The sequence below is a fragment of the Oryzias melastigma genome, linkage group LG1 (genome assembly GCF_002922805.2).
Source record: "Oryzias melastigma strain HK-1 linkage group LG1, ASM292280v2, whole genome shotgun sequence".
NCBI classification, from domain to species: domain Eukaryota; kingdom Metazoa; phylum Chordata; class Actinopteri; order Beloniformes; family Adrianichthyidae; genus Oryzias; species Oryzias melastigma.
In genome coordinates this window covers 12,797,410-12,817,974 of record NC_050512.1, presented here as the reverse complement: position 1 = coordinate 12,817,974, position 20,565 = coordinate 12,797,410, and the positions used below count along the sequence as shown (strand labels likewise).

General features: G+C 35.8%; 1 protein-coding gene across 3 annotated transcripts in view; it reads left to right on the top strand.

Annotated features, from left to right (window-relative positions):
• LOC112137354 (suppressor of cytokine signaling 1) overlaps window positions 1-20,102 on the top strand; it is a 30,412-nt gene extending 10,310 nt beyond the window's left edge. The window contains exons 1-7 of one of the 3 annotated variants that reach the window (XM_024259635.2): window positions 5,521-6,206; window positions 6,296-6,366; window positions 10,713-10,805; window positions 10,895-12,607; window positions 14,703-15,101; window positions 18,032-18,216; window positions 18,757-20,102. In XM_024259635.2, the coding sequence (XP_024115403.1) occupies window positions 14,922-15,101; window positions 18,032-18,216; window positions 18,757-19,081 (690 nt within the window). In that variant the 5' untranslated portion in view covers window positions 5,521-6,206; window positions 6,296-6,366; window positions 10,713-10,805; window positions 10,895-12,607; window positions 14,703-14,921 and the 3' untranslated portion in view covers window positions 19,082-20,102. The other 2 variants (XM_036211985.1, XM_036211987.1) reach the window with 2 other exon arrangements.
• Window positions 20,103-20,565: the final 463 nt, after the last annotated feature.

The window sequence follows — 20,565 nt, the reverse complement described above, 5'->3', positions numbered from 1 at the left end:
ACCGCCGTTTTGAATCCCAATAACAGTGGTTGGTTGGAGTCGGTATAGCTGTCCCGTGGATATACGTCAATGGATGTTATTTAAGGGGCTGCATGAGCCAGGAAAAAAGACCCACCCAGGTTCTCTCTGTGTGGAATTTGAATGATCTTCCTGTTTATTCCACAGTCCAAAAAAGTCTTTAATAGGTTGATTGTCCTGTGTCTGTGGTGCCACAATGAACTGGCAAACTGACTTTATCCCTGGAGAACCTGGGATAGGCTCCAGCTACCTCCATAACCCAAACAGGAAAAGGAGCAGGATGATTTTATTCAGTGCTTCCACTCAACTGTGAATATAATATTTCATTCAAACCAGATAAAACCTGAAAACTACATCCTAATATAGACGTTGACTGTTTGAGTTGTTGCTTGGATTTCTGTTTTTTGCTTTTTTTGCACTATGAAAGGAAGTTCTGCTAGACGATGTATCTTGGGTTAACGCCATAAATGTAAAAAAATATATATATATATTTTTTTTGTTAAATTGCTAAGATGGGATAAATAAAAACCCAAATTGATCACAATTTGTTTATTTCATATTTTTTGGGTGTTCATTTACTCATTTCACGTGTCACTTTAACATGCTTTTGTGGGGTTGCAGATTTGACTCTCTAATCTCCCTTCAAGCGCCACATTGTGTGTGGGACGTTACGTGCGAAGGCTGGGAACCGCTGCCTCTTGAAGAGTTGAACCTGTGAATTTACAGGTTTCCTGTGAGAGAGGGGCTAAATAAAGGGAAAATTTGTCACCTGCCCACCACTCAATGCAAACATGTAACAACTACTGGCTTTAGCGGTCCATATTTATTCTGTACAATATGAATTTGGATTTTATTCTAATCTTTCTGCCATCAGGTGTTTGACTTTACTGCATCAGACATATTCTAAACATCACTGAGGCTTTTAATGGAAATCTCACTAATTGTTGAGCTTGTTTTGGATTTTTCTTATTATTTATGAGCTTCACAGGGAATTCACTAAATGAAACACAGACTGATCACAGTACTCTTATATGTTTAGTGGTTCTTTACAGGCTACACAGTGGTGCAGTGGTTAGCACTTGCTTGATTCAAAGGTCCCTGCTGGGACCTTCCTGTGTGAAGTTTGCATATTCTCATTATAAGTTTTCTCCAGGCGCTCCAACTTCCTCCCACAGTCCAAAACAGGCTTCACAGGTGAACTGGTATCTCTAAACTGTCTCTAGTTGTATGTGAGAGTGTGTTTCTGCAACAGACTGGCGCCTGCCTTATCTAGCAGCCCTGTGACCCCAAAAGGAGAAAGCAGCAGATACCAAAGGTAGATTGATGGATCATTCTTTACATTTTTGTTGTAGAAGCTGAATTCAAGACTTGATTTCTCTTTTTGGGTGACTTAGTTATTCTTTTTTTTTTTTGCAAAGTGTTCAGGTTTCAGCAAGCCCAAATCATTATCCTTCTACCACCGTGCTTCGCTGTAGGGTAGCAGATTTTCAGGTTTCTACTTTAAAAGACAGTTGTTCTGATTTGTTGTCGTCTCTCCAAAAGACCAATAACAGTGGAGGAAAGGTTTCATTTTTAGAACCACAAAGTTACAAAACACTGACTTAATCCACAACATACAATGTAGACTACTCAGACATCTTTACTAAGTAAGTTGAAAATGCAGAATTTTTTATTTGACATTTCTCCGTCTTTCTCTTTTCATATGTCCGTCATGTGAACCTGCTTTGTGTTTTTGGGATCACAAAGCTCGGTTGCCTGAGCCTCTCCTTGCTGTTTAAGTTGAAAGCAGAGTAGAGAGTGGACAAGTTGCCATCACAGTTTTACATGAACTAAATAAACACAACCTCACAATTACCCAAGAGGCATTTAGAGCCTGCAGCCAGCCCCCCAAATTTGATTTATGATGGTGAGAGAAAACTGGAGAACCTTAACAAACTTCATGCAAGTTTCACTTAGAAGAAACTTTATTTAAACCTTTTCAAATGCCTTACAGTTGCATTGTGTGGGTTTTATTTTCAGGATTATTTTGAGTTTATTTAGAAATTTACAAATCAACGCAATGAGTTTGACTTTCATTGGGGTTTTTTGTTTGTTTTTGGTTTAATTCCGCTGTCAGCAAACTCTCGTTGGAACGATTAGTCCTGAACTGATTTTTTTTTGTTTGTTTGAAGGGATCGTTCTCTGTGGACAAGTTATTTAAAAAGGACACTAACTCCTCCCAACAATAACAGGCAGAAGCACTTTCGCTTTTAACTTCCTTTCTGTTGTCTTTCCCCCCAGCTTCAATGTTAAACTCTCATTCTGTCAATGAAAAAAGGGCCGGATCATTTGATCAGCAGCACTTTTTTATTTCTGCAATATTGTGCTGTTGTAAAATTAAGGTGGATATGACATCTTTACTGTTTTAAGGACTCCTCTGTCTACTTAAATACTAGGAACTGTCAAAAAGTAAGGAAAACCAGTTAGAAAATCAAGTTGAATGACATGTAATTTAGTGGAAAAAGAAGGGTACGGTCACAGAGTTGTTTCAACATGTAAATCTCTTCAGGGGAAATACGTACGTTTGGATAATTGAGTTTCATAAACAAAACTAGCTTTACGACCACTTACTGGTTTTTCAGATTCTCACTATGAGTGCCATGAGATCATTATTAAAAAAAGTTCAAACTACATTTGTCTGACAAAAGGACAGATTAATAGAGATTGCATAAATGTTGTAGAGTGCAGCTCTGTTCAGACGTGCCAGCATCATTCTCCAGAAAATTATCCAGAAAGAGCAGAGAGACTCATGCAAAACAAAAGTGACAATCTGGCAGTCGCACAAATCTGTCCCAAATAAATCAAAAATGCAATGACGGCTCAAACGATTAACCCTGTAAAGCCCACTGCATCAAAGAATTAACAGAAAATGTCGTTCTTTACGAATTCCTGTTTTTTTAAACCCGTTCATGAAATTCACAAAAAAATGTATCATCATTTTTTTCTGATAGGCTACAGAAAGTATTAATTATGATAGGTTGGGTGATTCTGTTAATTTTTGCTAGCAACAATGTTATCTTAAGATGAAAATATTGACGTGAGTGTTCAGGGGGAAAAAAAAAAACTTCTTATTTACCAAATTTGAAACACTCATTTTGTTTTAACATGGTGCAGCTAGAGAGTTAATTATCAACAAATTTTGCATTCTTTCAATACAACAAGTAGTCACTTAAAAAAATGAATAACAATTGATTAACTATTCTCTTAGAACCACCATAAAAGAAGAAAAATAAGCACATTTGTGAGAATAAAGTTGTAAAATTGTGAGAAAAAAAACTCAATTATTTATGAGATTAAAGTTGTAAATTTATGCCCAAAAATCTCACTGAATGTGTTTTACTTTTTTGTAAATGTACAACTACATTTTTATAAAATTAAATCTTTATTTTTGTCTTAAAGCTTTTTCATTGTAAAGTGACACGTTTTTAAATCATGAAATGACTTTTATTCTTGTCAGATTTTGACTTCTTTCTTTTGCAACTTTATATTACGATTCATTTATTTGTTTTATATTATGGTAGCCCCAATAATTTGTTGTTGTTCGCACTAAAATGTTTTGAAAATTAGCAAAAGTTTCCGCCAAAGAGGTTTGTGAGATTTCACGGAAGCAGCCATTTTGAAATGAGCAGGATAAGTGCTTCTACTGCCTCTACTGGAATGATGATGAACTACAGGACAGAAAATAGGGACCAGTTTATAATTTAAACCAAGTTTGGATCATAATAGTGAGATAGGGGTTCTCAGAAATGTGTGTATCAAATATGATACAAATATAGGGTTAGAAAAGTAAAAGGAAAAATGTCTAAAAATAAACTAGATCAAAAAAAAGCAAAGACTGAACTAATCGTGTTATAGTTCAAGATGAACACAAACAGGAATACATTTGATGACCCCTCTGCTGCTGGTCACTTTCATAACTTGAAACTGAGCAAAGTAACATTTCTAAAAAAAAAATGTTATGCCTAGGTCAAAAAACAAAGACTTGAATTGATTTTCAGTTGCTCGACTTTTTGATGCAATCAAGCAATTTCTGAAACTGAGACCTCTAGAATTATCAACAAATATTCTGCTCTACTTCTTACTTGTCTCTGTTTGAAGGACATTTTCTTTCAGCATCATAGGGGGTTATAATAATGTTGTAAGACACATGACTGAAACCAAGCTTTCAAATGTCTGACAATTCACCTCGTACAGCAAACCATCCATCCATCTATCTTCAGTTCCTTTTGGGGTCATAGAGCTGCTGGAGTCAACCATTGCAGAGCAACGTACTGCCACACACATGCACACCTGGGGACTAGTTAGTCACCAATTAACCTATTAGCATGTCTTTGAACCGTGAGAGGAAGCTGGAGTGCCCAGAGAAAACCCACGCATGCTCCACGAGAACATGCACACTCCACACAGAAAGGTCCCAGTCGGTATTAAAACCAATGCCTCGTTGCTCTGAGGTGAGAGTGCTAACCGCTGCACCACCGTGCAGCCCCTGCAGCAGTCTGGCCCAGACCATGTCCAATCCTCCTCCACGTTTAACAGTATGGACAGTGTTCTTTCGTTTTTGTACGCTTCATTTTTAAATCTGTAAACACAAACCTGATGTGCTCCATGAAAACGTTCCAGTTTTTTCTACCTATCCAAAAAAACTGGTTTTCTGGATTTTCACAGGAAATTGCAACAAATTTTAGACTATTTTTCCTCATTATTTGTATTCAAATGTTGTGTTGTTCCATGAAGTTCACTTTGACTCAGACAGCCCCCCCAATGGTGTGATTGAACGCCAATGCACCTTCACCTTTGGCCTCACCTAAACTGTCTGTGGAGATCACTCTGGATACCCTACATAATCTGTTTTTTCAGTTTGTCATCAATTTACCTCCTAAATCCACACCCACTTAGGTTGTTTAGAATCTTTTCGACCTTAAACATCTGAATATGTGCCGGTGAAATCACAGGAGCATCAAGCTGCCTGGAGGTCCTCGTTTGGTTTCTTACATTGAGCATGCTTGACACTGAAGAATCTCGCTCCGCTTTTTTTTCTGTGATGAATCTTCAGTGTGTTATCATTATTCCTGGATTAAGAATTGATCATTTTTGATTCCAAATTATAAGTAATAGCAGGGCATAAAACTTGAGGTGATCTCAAGTAGCCCCAAAATTGTGGAATGTCTTGCCCTCATCCCTTCTAAAATTTGAAGATGCTGTTTTTATAAAAGAGCTTGTAGTAAATCGTGTTCTGTGCTCTATCTGTTTTAATTTGTTATAAAGCACTTTGGGATTTAATGATGAAAAGTTCTATAAAAATAAAGCTTATTTACTTACTTACTAAATAATATTTAATGATGGTGTTAGACACATTTTTTTGTTCTTTCAACTCTATCTCAATCATGTATACCTTTTTGTATGAGTTTTTGTGCCTTGTTTTGTTTTTGGAATATAAAGAAAAACTGCTTAAAATGTCTATTTTAGAAATAGGCTATAAACATTAAAATTATAATCCAAAATTGGATATGTGCTTCTTTTAAAACGCTATTTTCATCAAATGCTGCTCGAGTTCACTTGTTGCAGATAAACAATTTTTTTTAAGGAAGTGTTTTACATGTATGTTCAGCTTTCTTTTAATGTTATTTAAAAGCAAAAATATGGATGACTTCAAAGGTCAAATTAGCTCTTGTGTGATTTTAATGTCAGCATATTTAGGTGCAGTTCATCCTAATTTGGATATTCTGTGAAATTGTTCCTAGTTCAAAATGTTTTAGACTGAATAAAAAAAAGTAAAATCAATGTCCTGCATAGTAAAAACAAATGAAAAGAATTTAAAATGACGCGTTGAAATCAAAGTAATATTGAATTCATACTGGATTTTTGCAGTGTTGAAAAAAAAACCTCAAAATCGACGAAGGGGAAGTCTACAGAAAACAAATCAGTCATCTGGCGCCATCTGGTGGTGGTAAAAAATAACAGCAGCTTCTTAATGAATTTTGCGTAACTCCCCGTTAGTCCCGCCCAGAGCCCCACAGTCTATTGGCCAACCAGAATGTCAATTTCAGAATAAAAGCATGTGATTGGTCAGAGGATGCTACCGGAAAAGAACGTGGGCACGCAAACACACCGTACGTTCAGATTGTATAACTCACTTTGCCAAACCTGCAGTAAGTGTCCTTTTGTGTGTTTTTACTGAACATCCAGAGAGTGTGGGAGGGAAAGCAACTGCTGATTGTTTTGTTTTACCTGTTTTCAGAGATGCCCACGTCTCCCGTGAAAACGCGGATCCCTATCACCAGTTTCGGGCATTTGATAACAGAGGTGAAGGTAAGAGCATCACGTGACCATCTGAACCTCTGAGATGAGGTAAAAATGAAAGAAAGCTATCTATTGTTTCAATCTAGAACCTTAATGATGCATCAGATAAATCCCTATCTTGCTGATCCTAACTCTTGTATCTCAACACTTTGAATCATTGTTATTCAGTCACATGCATTCCCTGTACTTTTTGGAGATTTTTTAAATTATTATTTTGGAAAATAATAAAGTTGGTATTTTTAGTTAATCCTCACAATTGTGTCTGAAAACAGTTATTTATTATATTTAAATCCATTTGTTTCAGTGATGCAAGTCTTACTGTTGATTCAAAAACACACCAATGAAAATAGTGTTTTTAACATGGTGTTGTAGCATTTTCTCATGATGGAAGACATATTTAAAGAAAATAAAATGCATGTCTGAGTATTCAAAGGAGCAGACAAAAAATGCAGTTAGACAAAGCTTGTAAGTGCGGCGAACAGTATTGGGTAGATACATTTTAAAGAGTAATTGACTACTTTACTGCAGTGAATAAAATTGAAATGACCTTACTCATTCCCCAATTTAAAAACTAATTCACCATGTGTTCCTTTGCTATAATATTTTTTTATACTCATGTAAGAATTCTTAAGGGAATAAAGCAAGCATACCCTGTAAAATCTGAAAGCAGAGGCTACACAGGGCAATCAGGTTTTCATGTTCATTGGATACTGTTGTAGCCTACGTAGTCCATAAGCAGCTCGCTCACTGGCAATAGGGCAGTGGAAAGCAATTCATTGTAACTTGCACCAAACTGAAATATTTTTGTCCTTTTTTTAAAAAAAAAACATATTGTAAAAAATGTGAATATCTGCAGACAGATGCTGAAGGCTCCCATAAATTCATCCATAGTTGACCGATCTCTAACTCTACATTAACATGCATGTGTGCATGTGTCCGTAACTCTGTTTTTTTTTGTTTCATTTAACCAAGAGAAAATGTCAGCGCCAACTATTTACACAAATTATTTTGTTTTATTAGTAACCTATAACAGTTTCACAGCACTGAAATGTAAGTAATTAGGGTTTCTGTGGTCATTGTAATTCAATTATTGAAATTTGAACTGTAATATGTTACTCTGTTACTGACGAAAGTAATCAAATTATATTAATTCGTTATTTTGTAATTCTTAACTTCTAACATAGAAGCAACAAGGGAAAGCTACAAGCTCATTGCTCTGCTCCATTCTGATACATCCACTTGGAGTTGTGAGGGGCTGTATGTCACCAGGAGAGAAACTACTGCAGAAACTATGTCCTAAAAAGGAACACATGTTGTTTTATTTTGGCCAAAAACTGCATAATCATAATTAAAAGACCACTGGGAACACTTACAATAAATCAAAAGATGATTGAAGTGGAATTAATGTGAATATGAGAAACCACACGTTTCTTTTACTTGAACCAGAGTGAGATAGAGTTCATCTACACACACCTATAAGGACTGACCAGCCTTTAGTCTTTATAAAGAACTCACCAACAAATCACAGACAAGTGCGGACAAAACTAGTCGGTTGGCAAACATTTGATTTGTTTTTTTCCTATTAATCTGTGTCATTGACTTTACACACCAGTACCAGCCCAAAATCTGGAAGCACCACGCTTTCATGGGTGGGTATCAACCAGGTGCGGCCAACCAAAGAATGGAAGCGCCTGAGTCATTGTCACTACCCTGTGATTTACCTTGTCAACATGCCATGTAGTAGGAAAATATGTTGCTACATGTCTGCAGATTTGTATTCTTCCTGACAACGATTCTATCTGAACTCCTATAAATGCCGCTGTTGTAGGAGTCATTGTTTGGCAAAACTGTCGAGTCACTTTGTCTTTCTTTTTCTCGTAATTGTGAAACTTGTTTCTGCCAGAGGTTAATTTCTTCATTAGATTTATTCTGATCTAGGATTAATTCGCAATTGCCCATGAAAAATGAAATTAAAATACGTAAACACAATGGTCCAAGTTGAGTTGTCAAAGAGTGGTTTCACACTGGACTGTTTGGTCCAGCCTTTTTTTCCACTAAAAGTTCATTTCAGTCGTGGAGGTGTTGTAGCCTACTGAACCAACAACTTCTGTTCCATCAAAAAATGAACTTTATGAACCTTTGTGTGGTTCAGAACTAGTGTATACATAGCAAGACTATCCCGCAGAACGAAAAAGAAAGAGAAACCAAAGAGAGGTAAGCTGTGTGTGTTTCAAATAAAAAAACACCAATTCTTATAAGTGAGACTCAGGAACAGTTGGTGCATATAGTGCATGCTCTCATCAAAATACAATATTAAGAGTCATAGCAAGACCTCTCAACTGAACCCTTAAAATAGATGGACAAGGTTTGGCGTGATCATTGACTATATATAGGTGAGTGACCCCTTTTCCCATCACATTCCAAACAGGAACTTCCCACTGGTTCCAAAAAGTCAAAATCCCAAAGACTTTAAACAGCTATCACTGTCTTTACATTTGTCAGAATAACCATTCTTGCTCAATTACCTTTTTAAACATATTTTTGCTAATCCTAATTTATTTTTTTCGTGAGTTATTCAAGTTATAAATTGGCCAACCAGATGTTTCAAAAAAAGTATGTGGTCTCAAGTTGAAATTTTGGAATGTTTGAGAGATTCTCCAGAGGCAAGTCGTAGGGGAGTGGACTTCGAAAAAGCTCACTCCTAATTGGCTAGATTGGTTGCCATAGAAATACAGACTCAGACCAACTCGGGCCAATCATAGCTTATTGACATTTTTTTCAAAGTGGTAGCATCCATTGGTTTACGTGAGGTTTATCTAAAGTGGTTTGTTGACCAGCTTTGCCAATGACATCATTCAACCCTGACCTTTCCCTAAACAAGTAAAGAAGAGGAAACAAGGAAGAAGCCGCCTGACGGGGGCTTGGAGCGTGCACACTATTACAGCTGGGATCTCAAAGGTCACATGCCACTTAAAAGACGAGAGGCGTGGCTCAACTAATGATCTGTCGCTGTTTTTTTATTTTATTTTTTCAGTTTTGAACCAGTTGATGAGAAAATCTGTTGAATTGCAGAAGTGGGTTTGTTCTGTGTCACAAAGACTATGTGTGCAGCTAGAAAGGAAACAGTAAAAAAGAGGCAAAAAAAGTGATGACAAAGCATTAAGATGAAACAATGTTGGGAAACTTTCTTGAGGTTTTTAAATAATGAAACGTTGCTCTCCTCGTGTGGTCCTTGTGAGTAGCTGAACTCGTCTTGCAACTCATTGTTCTTCAGTTTTAGTCTGGAGTAAGACAGTTGACCTGTGGCAGCAATACTGAAAGCGAAGATGAAGTTCCACCCTGGCATGTTTTTAGAAATTCAAGGCGACAGGTTTGAGGAGGTTCACATAAATAAATCCTTAACGTTTGTCACATTTGAAATAGTTTTCTTTGACTTCTACAACCAGTTTTGTCTTTCTGGAATGGCCTAGTTTTGTGTTTGAGCTTATGGTTTCACTATACAAAAAGTGCATTAAAAAGGTTGCTCAATGGCTTCTATGCAGAAACTCTTCCATGTTTGTTTCTGGTGATTGTTGAAGGCCTCTTTGAAAAAAAGCAGCTGTGTGAGCACTGAAGTCTGGCCAGAAGTCTCAATTTATCAATTTCATGTGTTTCCATTTTGTATTGTTCTGCTTTCACATTTATTTGACTAAAGGCTTTTATCTGCCTGACATTTATATGAACTCCTTAAGCCTTATAGCTTTGGGCCCTTTACAACTTTTTTTTTTTCACTACTTTAAAATTTGCTTTCATAATTAACCTTTACAACAATTTTTTGTGCCAATTCTTGATGCGTATCTTTTTCATACAACCCTAGCTTTTTTTGTTTACAGACATCCTTTTTTTGTAATATTCCACAAAACTGTAAAAAACCTTAATTTTGAGTGGTAAATGTTATCATTTTTAATGCAAAACTCACACAAATTGATATCAAACAGTTTTATAACAAAGATCTAGAGTGCATAGATACTAGAAAAATGTATAAGTCCCAAAAACAAAGCAAAAAGACGAAGTCAAAACTATGGGGGGAAAAAAAACAGTTGCAATGTTGCAAGGATTTATTCTCAGGGGTGTCACAATTATGTGTCATAACGTTTGTCATGTTTTTTTTAAACCTGCAGTTTTATAACTACTAACTTAATTAAGAGCTTAATTTTAAATGAAAAGTATACTAATGAGGGTTGGCGTCATTACTATGTCATAAACAGCTAATGTGAGTGATTAGACTACTATGGGTTAAAGATATTTTTTTATAGCTCGAAAAGTTCTAAAATAAACAAAAAAAATTCTCTTCTATGATTTTTGTGGCTTTTTAGAAGCAGCTGTTTGGCATCGAGGCGCCGTCTGCTGCAGAACTCACTGGATGGAGGAAACATTTCAACAGTTACACTCAGCTGGGTCGTCGAAACGTAAATGACACACAGACATAATTTTTGCTTTTTTTTAATTTTTATTTTTATTTTTGGTGTATCACTCCGAATTTCTCGCTCTCTTGCAGTATGTGTTGGCTACTTACGGGATCTTAGCGATCACAGCAGCTGCCTATGTGATGAGCAGACGGAGCAGAGAAGACGAACAGATGCCCGCCTCCACAACTTAAAAGCTTCTTACATCAATGTTGAAAAAAATTCTTAGTGTTATTTATGAACTGATAGTTATTGATTTGAAGCAGCATGTATGATAATAAAGGCTTTGCCCACGTTTCTTTGGTGTGTTTTTGATCTTGTCTAAGGTTTCTCTAAATGTAAAATATATTTAATTTGTATACTTATATATGTGTCTATATATTTAAATATCTTGGATTTGCCCAGGAATGCAGAAAAATACTAATTTGGGCTTGTTAAAGTGTTTTCAGCTAAATTAAATTTCTCACATTAGAGCAAAGTGGAGATGCTGACACACAATGAAGCTGCTTTAACTCCAATTACTATCTCTGATTGGAATGTTCAGCCTCCTTGCAGAAAACGTTTGGAAATTAGCAGCAATTCAAACAAAAGAAAAATGAAACTATGAATTTCTTTGGTTTCTGCGGTTCTGTGGCATTTGCAGTTACAGAGCAGAAGAAGGAAATGTATTCTCACACCACACTTTGCTAAACCATGAAAGTAGGACAGTTGAGTAGAAGTAAGCAAGCAACAGCAACAAAATACCACAACTAAATGTCATTTTGATGTCACTGACTTTTCTGTTGGCCTGGGCATCATTCATTCTCTGCAAAAGTTGAGCATTTAATTTTAATCCATTAAAACATTTTGAAGTAAATTCATTTATTTGTACCTTAAAGGTGTCACATCCTTTGGATTTGTTCTTTAAGATGTGTGTGATACCATCATGCAAAGTAATGTTCCTATTCCTGCTTAAACACAAAGCTATAGAATGAAAGCCTGCAGCAATAAAGCTGTATTTACTGCTCATCAATCCGTAAGAAAAAATTGCAAAAAATGTTCTGCACAGCTTCTGAAAAAGAATGTTCCAGCTGCAAAGTTCATGTGAAATCCCATAGATCTGCAGAGCAGACTGCAAGGTTCAGCATGTAAAGTTCTGACAGCACATGTATTACCACAAAACTCCCCCTCCTCTTATATATACTTCTCAAGATCATCGAACTCTGACAAAACGAGGCAGAGCATCTATAAGTCAATGAAATGTATTGACTGGTATTGATCCAGAGCATCAAAAATTCAAAATCATTAATGTCTTTTTCATTTCACAACTTTTTATATATTAGTACAATTTTTTAATAATTATTTATGTACACAAATTCTTTATACACATCATTATTGAATACTTAAAAAAAAGTAAATAAAAAGCTTTTATTTTTGTAATTCTTGACTGCCTTTTGCTGTGAAAGGAAGAAAAAAAAACAATGCGCGCTCGCGACACGGACGCGACGCGCACTCGTGAGAGCGCGCACTGCTGGCAGATCACGTGATTTCAGGGAATCCACAGACTTAAAAAGAAAGCGAAAGTGCAACAACTGGGAGCACCTGAGGTAGGGGGGAGGGTGAGGATGGGCGGGGGGGTGAGAGGGGGTAGTTTAGTGCGCATGTCTGTAGATTCTGTATCAATGATGAAAAAAAAGTTTGGCTCCTCGCGAGCCAAACTCTCAGTTTGAAGCAGCTTCAGCTCTGAAGGTCCTGATCTGAGAGCGGGTTAGTGTGACTTTCTGCAGGGGAGAAGCAGAGAGACGCACCGCTGCTCCAACCGGCAAGTACGATCTGTTCATTTACCTATCGCGAGATTAATATTTTTAATGATATTTTCCAATTTAGTATTGTTATAATTGAAATATAACTTCAAATAACTGAACATATTTAGATAATACATTCTATACTTATCTTGTCGTTTATTTAATCAAAAATAAGTATTTTCACTCCTTTAAAAATAGTTTTGATGACATTTAAAATACAAATATAGTTAAAAAAAAGTTTGTTTTCATTTTTTTTTTCACTTATGCCCATCTTCTTTTTGTGCGGTTTCTCCCATTACTCAGGCATGCAGTCTATTACTGCATGCAGTTTCTAAATGACTCTTCAGTTGCATTAAACAAACAATCCATGCAAGGTTTCCTAACGTGGAAACTGAAAACTCTACTTCATCCTCAGCTCAGGCATAAATAGATCTGTTGACAGCTGTCTGTGTGCACTGCAGGACATTTTGTTTTTTGTTTGTTAAGAGTGGAAAATAAAAGGGGTGAAATGACACTTTTTGAATGCAACTAAAGCATAAAGTGGATCTGATGAAACATTTATCAGTCAAAATGTATACAATTATATTTAAATTGACAAAGTATTTATTTACGTGTATATTTATTGGACATAAACAACTTATTTTCTCATGTCAGGAACAACAAACATGCAAAAAATTGTAGAAGAAGAAACAAATTTAGCTTAAAAGAAAATAAAAACGATAAACAATAAAGGCTTTTATTTTGTAACATTTTTTTGGCTGTTCTTGTGTGTCATGTAGACCTCAAAAACATTTGGGACATTTCTTTTAGGGGGAAAAAAAAACAATTTCAGTGTGTGAATCATAATAAAACTAATATTTTATTTTACTATCACCTCACTTGTTTAATATTATTAAAAAGTAGTCCCTATAATCATTTTTTCAAAGGATACACATTTTTTTAATGCTATGAAAAATGGTTATAGAAACTAAAACTTGAACAGCTGAACTGTGAATTACAGATGGAAGTTTTTTTCGGTCCCTTTAGAAAAAAAAATGCTTTCCAGTCAATTTAGTTTTTGTAAATCGCAGCCAAAGATCTGCAGGAGGTGTTTAAAAACAAAGTTAGTAAGAGCTGCAAGAACATGAAGTAACCAATAGCAACAAACATCCTTAAAAAGTTATAAAAACTAAAGAACTACTGTGATGAAAACTGTGTCTCATGCTCTTCTGTCATTTTCTCATGATGGAGGTCATGCATAAAAAAAAAATTAAGTGATTTTGAGTATTTCTGTATTTTAATTGTAAATCAGGAGCAGACGATAAAATGTTGGAAAAAGCTTGTAGGTGGGAAGGTACTACTGCAGTGTACGGTTGGATAGCTCCAATATTGTTCCCCATTTTTGTTGCAGCAGTATAGTCAGGTTGGGGTTTTGAGGGACTGTCAGCTAGCAGGACAAATAGATGATGGGAAATAGGGGCAGGCATACTCTACAACAAAAATCCCACACACTCTGTCCTCGAAAATGAGTTGTTTTTTTTTTTTTTGTCTAAAACAGCAAAATCACAGTTAAGACTTGGCGACTCTTTAAAATAATTCAAAAGATAATTGGATTTAGACTTCTTTTTTCAAAGAAGCTTGTTGACAACTGGTACTAAAAGTGTCAACCCTCCTCCCATGAGCATAACTGTTCTCCATTGTGTTTCATACAAAACCTTTCACATTGAAAGATTAACTGAAGCTCTGCAAATGCAACAATGTCCTTTTGTCTTTTCTCTGTAGCTTTGCAAGGTGGACATGTAAAGGCAGAAAAGAATTGGATGGAAATGCGTGTTTTTTTTTTTTTTTTTTTTTTGGAGCCAACTTCTCCTAATAAGGTAGTCTTGGCTTGAACCTTCCGATAGAATAATCAGACCAAAAGTCTAATGGAAACTAAAAGGTTAAGTTTCTGTTGCTGATAAGGATCACGGAAAAGTGTGAGGTTGTTTACGTAAGCAAATCTTACCACAAAAATGGTCATTTCACCTTAAAATACTGTTTGTTGTGCTTTTAAAAACTTTTTGGATTTTATTTTGGATGGGGAATGCAAAATGAAGACACTTATTTGACTCTGCGTTCCCTTTTCTCTGTGTTTTAGTTTGGATGACGGACTGCCACCCCCTCCTGCCCTTTTCCGCCCTTCTATCATCACTGCAGTTGGGAAGGGGCTTCACTGAGAATCTAAGCAGCATGGAGTCTCAGAGAAGACCGTGCGGCCAATGACTGGGCGGGAAGGACTCAACGATGGGGGATCTGCCTGTGAGACAGGAAGGAACTGCGAGCACAGGCAGCCGAGGAGAGGAGTTTCCATTCTAGGATGGTCAGAGACAGTCTTAGCAGGACAGCAACACAGTGCCAGAAACAGAACAACCCAGCTGAAACAGAAAACCCGAGTGGAGAAGAGGGGGCGGGGCCTGAACAATCGGAGAACCCAGACAGGCAGTCGGAGCCTCTGTTGTGGAATCAACCTGTAGAGGAGTCCAAACCATGGATCCAGGTCAGTACTCGCCCAGGGCAGTCTGCTGGAGGGGTGGTCATTCAGTCAAAAGAACTATATATATATATATATAACTCTAAATCAGTTTTAAAAATCCAGTTTTACACTTAAATTATTCTGTTTTTGAGCAAAAATAAGAGAATAAAAGGTAGATTTTTAAGTAATATTTAACTTCACGTTTATTCACATTTTTTATAATTCTTTTTTAAATTAATAACTAATTTATTTACATGTTTATTTGTTGGTACTGATATCATGATTTTCCCATGTCAGGAATAACAAACATGCAAAAAAATGGAAGAATCAAAAATAAATGTAACTTTTTTAGGCTTTTACTGTGTCACTTTTTAGGCTGAGATTGTGTGGAGGCTCAAAACGTTTGGGAAAAACAATATTACTGTGGGGGGGAATCATAATAAGACTAATATTTATTTTTTAATATCACCTCAATTGCTGTTTAATATTATTAAAAAGTAGTCCTAATAAGCTTTTTTTAAAAGGATACAGTTTTTTTATGCTATTGAAAAAACATAATAGGAACTAAAACTTGAACAGCTGAACTGTGAATCACAGATGTAAGTTTTCTTTCAGTTTTACACTTAAATTATGCTGTTTTTGAGCAAAAATAAACGACACATTACAGATATTTTAGATCAATACTTGGATTTTATGCACATGATTGAATGTGTTAAAAAACGGTCTTACTCTTAAATAGTGCTGTTTATAAGCAAAAAATAGTAATATAATGCTCCTATTTTTGGATATTTGGCTTGTTATGCACATGATTACATTTGTTTAAAAAAAAAGTTTAAAAAAACAAAAATGAGCACATATTTTTGTTTTGAAGAATCCTTTTCTGCAGTTCAGGTCATTGTTTAGGAAATTTGGCGCCAAAACAACCAAACTAATTCTGCAGGCCTGCAGAGTTGACGTATAACTATATACTCTTCCAGAAACAATAAATAAAACTGTTTTAATGATTCGTATTTCCTAGACTGATGATAGGAAGAGTTGCACAGAGCTGTCAGTTAAAAGAGCCTGATATCTGCTTTGAAAAGTGGACTTTGATAATGAACAAGGGGGCATAAGTCCACTGGGTTTGTTTTCCTTTTTTATTAGTTGAAACCAATTGAGGAAAAGTAAAATCTAGAATAAAATACATATATTTAGCTGATTCTGAAGTGATTAGTGAATGAAGGTCAATAGTGCTGTTAAGTGTGAAAACAAAGGGTTTTCTGTTAATCTTTAAGTCAGAGCTCAGCTTCAGTGTTGACAATGGGAGGGTCAGGCAGCATTCCTGACTGCAGCGTTTGTAACCCAATCAAAACACAAGTCTTTCAGTGAGGAGGTGAGTGAAGGAGACGAGTGTTTTGTGTGCTCATGCCTGAGAGCATGTTTCATGCATGTGCACTATAGGAGCTGCACACATGCACGAACCGTGCTCTCAGTTAAAACGGGTTGAATAAAAAATCTTAAAGGTTGTCTGAAAATGCATCCCCCTCCAGTCCAATCATCGCTAAAAACAAACCCCTTCTGCTAATTTAAAGACCAACTCCAATAAAAAATGTGTTTTTAGTGTTTTTATTGGCATTTTTCAGATGATGGACGACATATTTAAAAAAAATGAAGCTTTAAATTGCATTTCTGACTATTTCTTTATTTAAATTGTTTAAATTGCAGATGAAAAAATATTGATTTAAAAAAGAGATTATTTGTGGTTTAGAAAATGTGCTCCATTCTGATGAATCCACATATCCATGAATGTCTTCATCTTCCTCGTTTGAGCGGACATCTGGATCTAAACGGTGCAGCTGGATAGGTCCAAAATTGCTCACCATTTTTGTTAGGTTGAGGTTGTGAGGAGCTGTAAGCTAGCGGGAGACCATAAAAAAGCTCAGTTATATGTGAACAGTCAACTCAGATGTGAATTTCTAATAAACTCAGGTCGCTCTGCAGAAACTATGATCTAGAAAACGACAAGTTTTTTTTAATTTGGCTAAAAACTGCTTAAATATAATTAATAAAAAAATGAAAATAGCCCAAAAGATGATCACAGTGGGACTTTAATTCAGAATTTATACTAAAAATGTTGTCCTTTTGTTGGGTTTTTAGTTTTCTTGGAGGTTGCAGAAAGATACGTTGTTGAAACTTGTAATGCGTTGTTTTATGGCACCTTGAGATTACTCGTTTCAAGTTAGAATTAAATGAAATTCTGCAAAAGCATGACTATTTATCCCTAAATAATCAGTATTATAGCTTGTGAGATCTATAGAATTGTATTAACTGCATGACTATATTTTAAATCTAAAATGTGGAAAAAAAGGGTTAATGTTTTACATTAAAGGTTGAGTTAACTTTGATTTTATGCAGCCTGTAAACTCTCCCCATATCATATTTCTGTATGTATCTGAAGTGTATGTCGCAGGACTTTGGTCGTCTTCTTATCTGGAGAGTCTCCTGAGAATAACACAGAGAGCTGCAGTTATAGTTGTTGTTGTGAACGTAAACTTTGCACTTTCACCTAAACCTATAGGGTTTACCACAAGCATGCATATAGGAAGTTTTGCTAGGAAGTCATACACAAAACACGAGTTTAAATCTGCACAGAGCTAAATATTCGAATAAATCCTCTAATTCATCTAGCTGGAAAAATATGTTAAAGTAATTATTTGTATTAATTGACACAGATATAATACGTTTTCTTGTTAAAATTTTGAGCATTTGCTCGTATTTGGTGCTAATGTTCCACAAAGTGATTAGTTTGCTATCAGGCAAAGTGAAAATACGTTTTTTTTTTGTAACTTTAGCAGATAAACTGTCGTTTACCTCGAGAAAAAAACAAAAAAAAAACTCTTAATCAAAGTCAGGTCTTATTTAGGAGTAATTGTGTTCCAAGTTTTTGACATCTCCAGCACTTTTTTCTGCTGCAGCCCGAGACCGGAGCTGACGCCGACTTCTTCACGCACCTCCGTCCATTCAGCAGCGAAGAAGCGTACACACTCGTGAGGCACACGTACCAGCAGCTTCAGCACAGCGGGTTCTACTGGGGTCCAATCACAATGGAGGAGGCACATGAAAAACTCTCACATGCTCCTATCGGAACCTTCCTCATCAGGTAATCAGATCCTCCCTTTTTGTGAGAGTTTGGCTGCTGCTTAATTATTTTTTCCCACATTGCAAAAATATTGTTTTTATGTTTGACATTCAGAAGCTGAATAAATGAGGGTGTGGACACTCACACTCACGTCAGTAACCTGAGATTCTGAAGGGAATCGAGAAGATGTTTGTTACCTGGAGTGAAAACCCTGATATCAACTAGAGGATTAAATTTAGATGTTGTGTAGCCGTATTAACTGAGTTTACTCTTCCCAATTCTATCCTGAATTCTAGCCTGTAATGTTAAACTTCTGAGAAACTTATCAATCGGCTTAAAAAAAAACTGATAAATATTTGAGCTCTGAAATCTCTAAATTAAAAAAGGGATTTTATTTCTCAAGGAAATTTAAAGAAATTTAAACATATTATGATATAGGCGCTGACGGTTTTTATGATATTTATAGGTGATTTACAAAAAAAGTCATATAAGTGTAAATAACTAGTATTTTAGTTGGATAAAACAGGAAACCGTTTGAATCTCCTTTCTATCTTTTTGCAGGGACAGTGGTCAGCCAGACGTTTTCTTTACTCTGAGCTACCAAAGTGAAGAGGGCCCCACGAGTGTCCGCATCATCCTGGACAACCTTCACTTTAATCTGTACGGCAGCCTGAGGACTTTTCCCTCGCTTTTCGCTCTGCTCACGTACTACACAAGCTCGTCGTGTAAGCTGACGGAACCGTATCGCAAGCAGCGTCCGGAGCGCCTAAAGCAGATGTGCAGGAGGGCACTCATACGCGCGCATGGATCCGAATGTACGAGTACCCTATCCGGACTGAGTGTTCAGACAAAAGCTTACGTTCTCGCATATCCTCACTGCATCTAGACACACCTGCTGCTGCTGCATCAAGATGTTTAACTTATATTTTTATAAATGTATCATATGGTGATATTTGTATGCTGCTGTAACATACAGCTCACATTTTTAAACCACTTACATTTATGTACAGAATGATTTAGACTGCACCTATCGCAGAACATGCACAAAACATTTTTATTATCATAAAAACACATAACTCCAAAATGTAAAACTATGCAAAATATACAATGACGTTTGCTTGCTACTGTAATGAAGTAATGTTGACTTAGGATGAATTTCTTTGTTTCTCATTTGAAGCTAAAAGACATTTCCTTTTGGTAAAATATTTATCTTTAAAACTTTTTAGAGCATAAGTCCCATTAATATGACTTTTTATATTTTTATATTTTATTTTTAAAGCTATTACTTAAACATTGAAAAATTTGCCAACAAATCTAACACAAATAAGTCTTTTTGTTCGAGCCATACGTTAAAAATAACACAGAAAAGGTAATTTGTGACTTCTATGTTCCAAGAAACCATTTTCTTGCCATCATTTCTCATCTGATTGTAGATCTGCATCTTTAATGAAGTGATTTATGTAGTCAAGACATTTCATATCTTTGTAGATACTGCAGAAAATGTAAGTTTTTCATTTTTTTTTGTAAAGTTGAGCTGTCAGATCTAAAATACGAAACTTCTCAATTGTTATAAATAATTATTATAAATATATTTTTGCTTATTTGCGTGACTTTTACTCAGTTAATTAAATTTAATGGTTCAAACTGTTTTTTTAGACAATGAACAGCTGTGGTTACTGGTGGTTTTCTGTGGTACTGCTGGAGCGATTCTTCACAAAACTTGAATGATGACTTCACATAAATAGAATGTTTTAAATGATTTCAATCATGCTGGTTAACATTTTTTTTTATTCAGTGGTGTACAGATGACAGAGTTGAAAGTTCGGGAACCTGCTGTGATCAAGACTAGTTTTGTTTTTAACGAACTGAATACCAATAACAGAGAAATAAAGCAAGAATGTCAAAGATTTCCATGTGTATTTGTTCATTCAGTTTGCAATTCTTCTGTCCCGGTTCTTGATTTTGGAGAATGGTAGCGATGTGGAATGACCTGGAACTGTCTCAACTGCAGGGACTTTACATCGGTTGTTTTCTTTTATTAGTATAAAAATGCACTGCAAGCTATTTGTTGTGACAAGAAAAATTTTATTCCAGCCGTTACGTATGGTGCCAGTTTACCACAACTATTCACTCATCCAGTAAATCAAGGACTTAAGCAGGAACCAAAAGAGTCACATGATGTAGGGGGTTTTCTAAATGAAACTTTTAGTTTAAAATCCACAACCACATCCACAAAGTTCTGCTTTGAGGCCAGACACTGCTCACATCAAATCCACTCAGCTGGATTCCTCTGTGGTTTTACCTTTCCTAAAGGTTTTCCCAAATCTGAAACTATAAATTCAAACTATATATTGGATTCTTGTTGGGTTT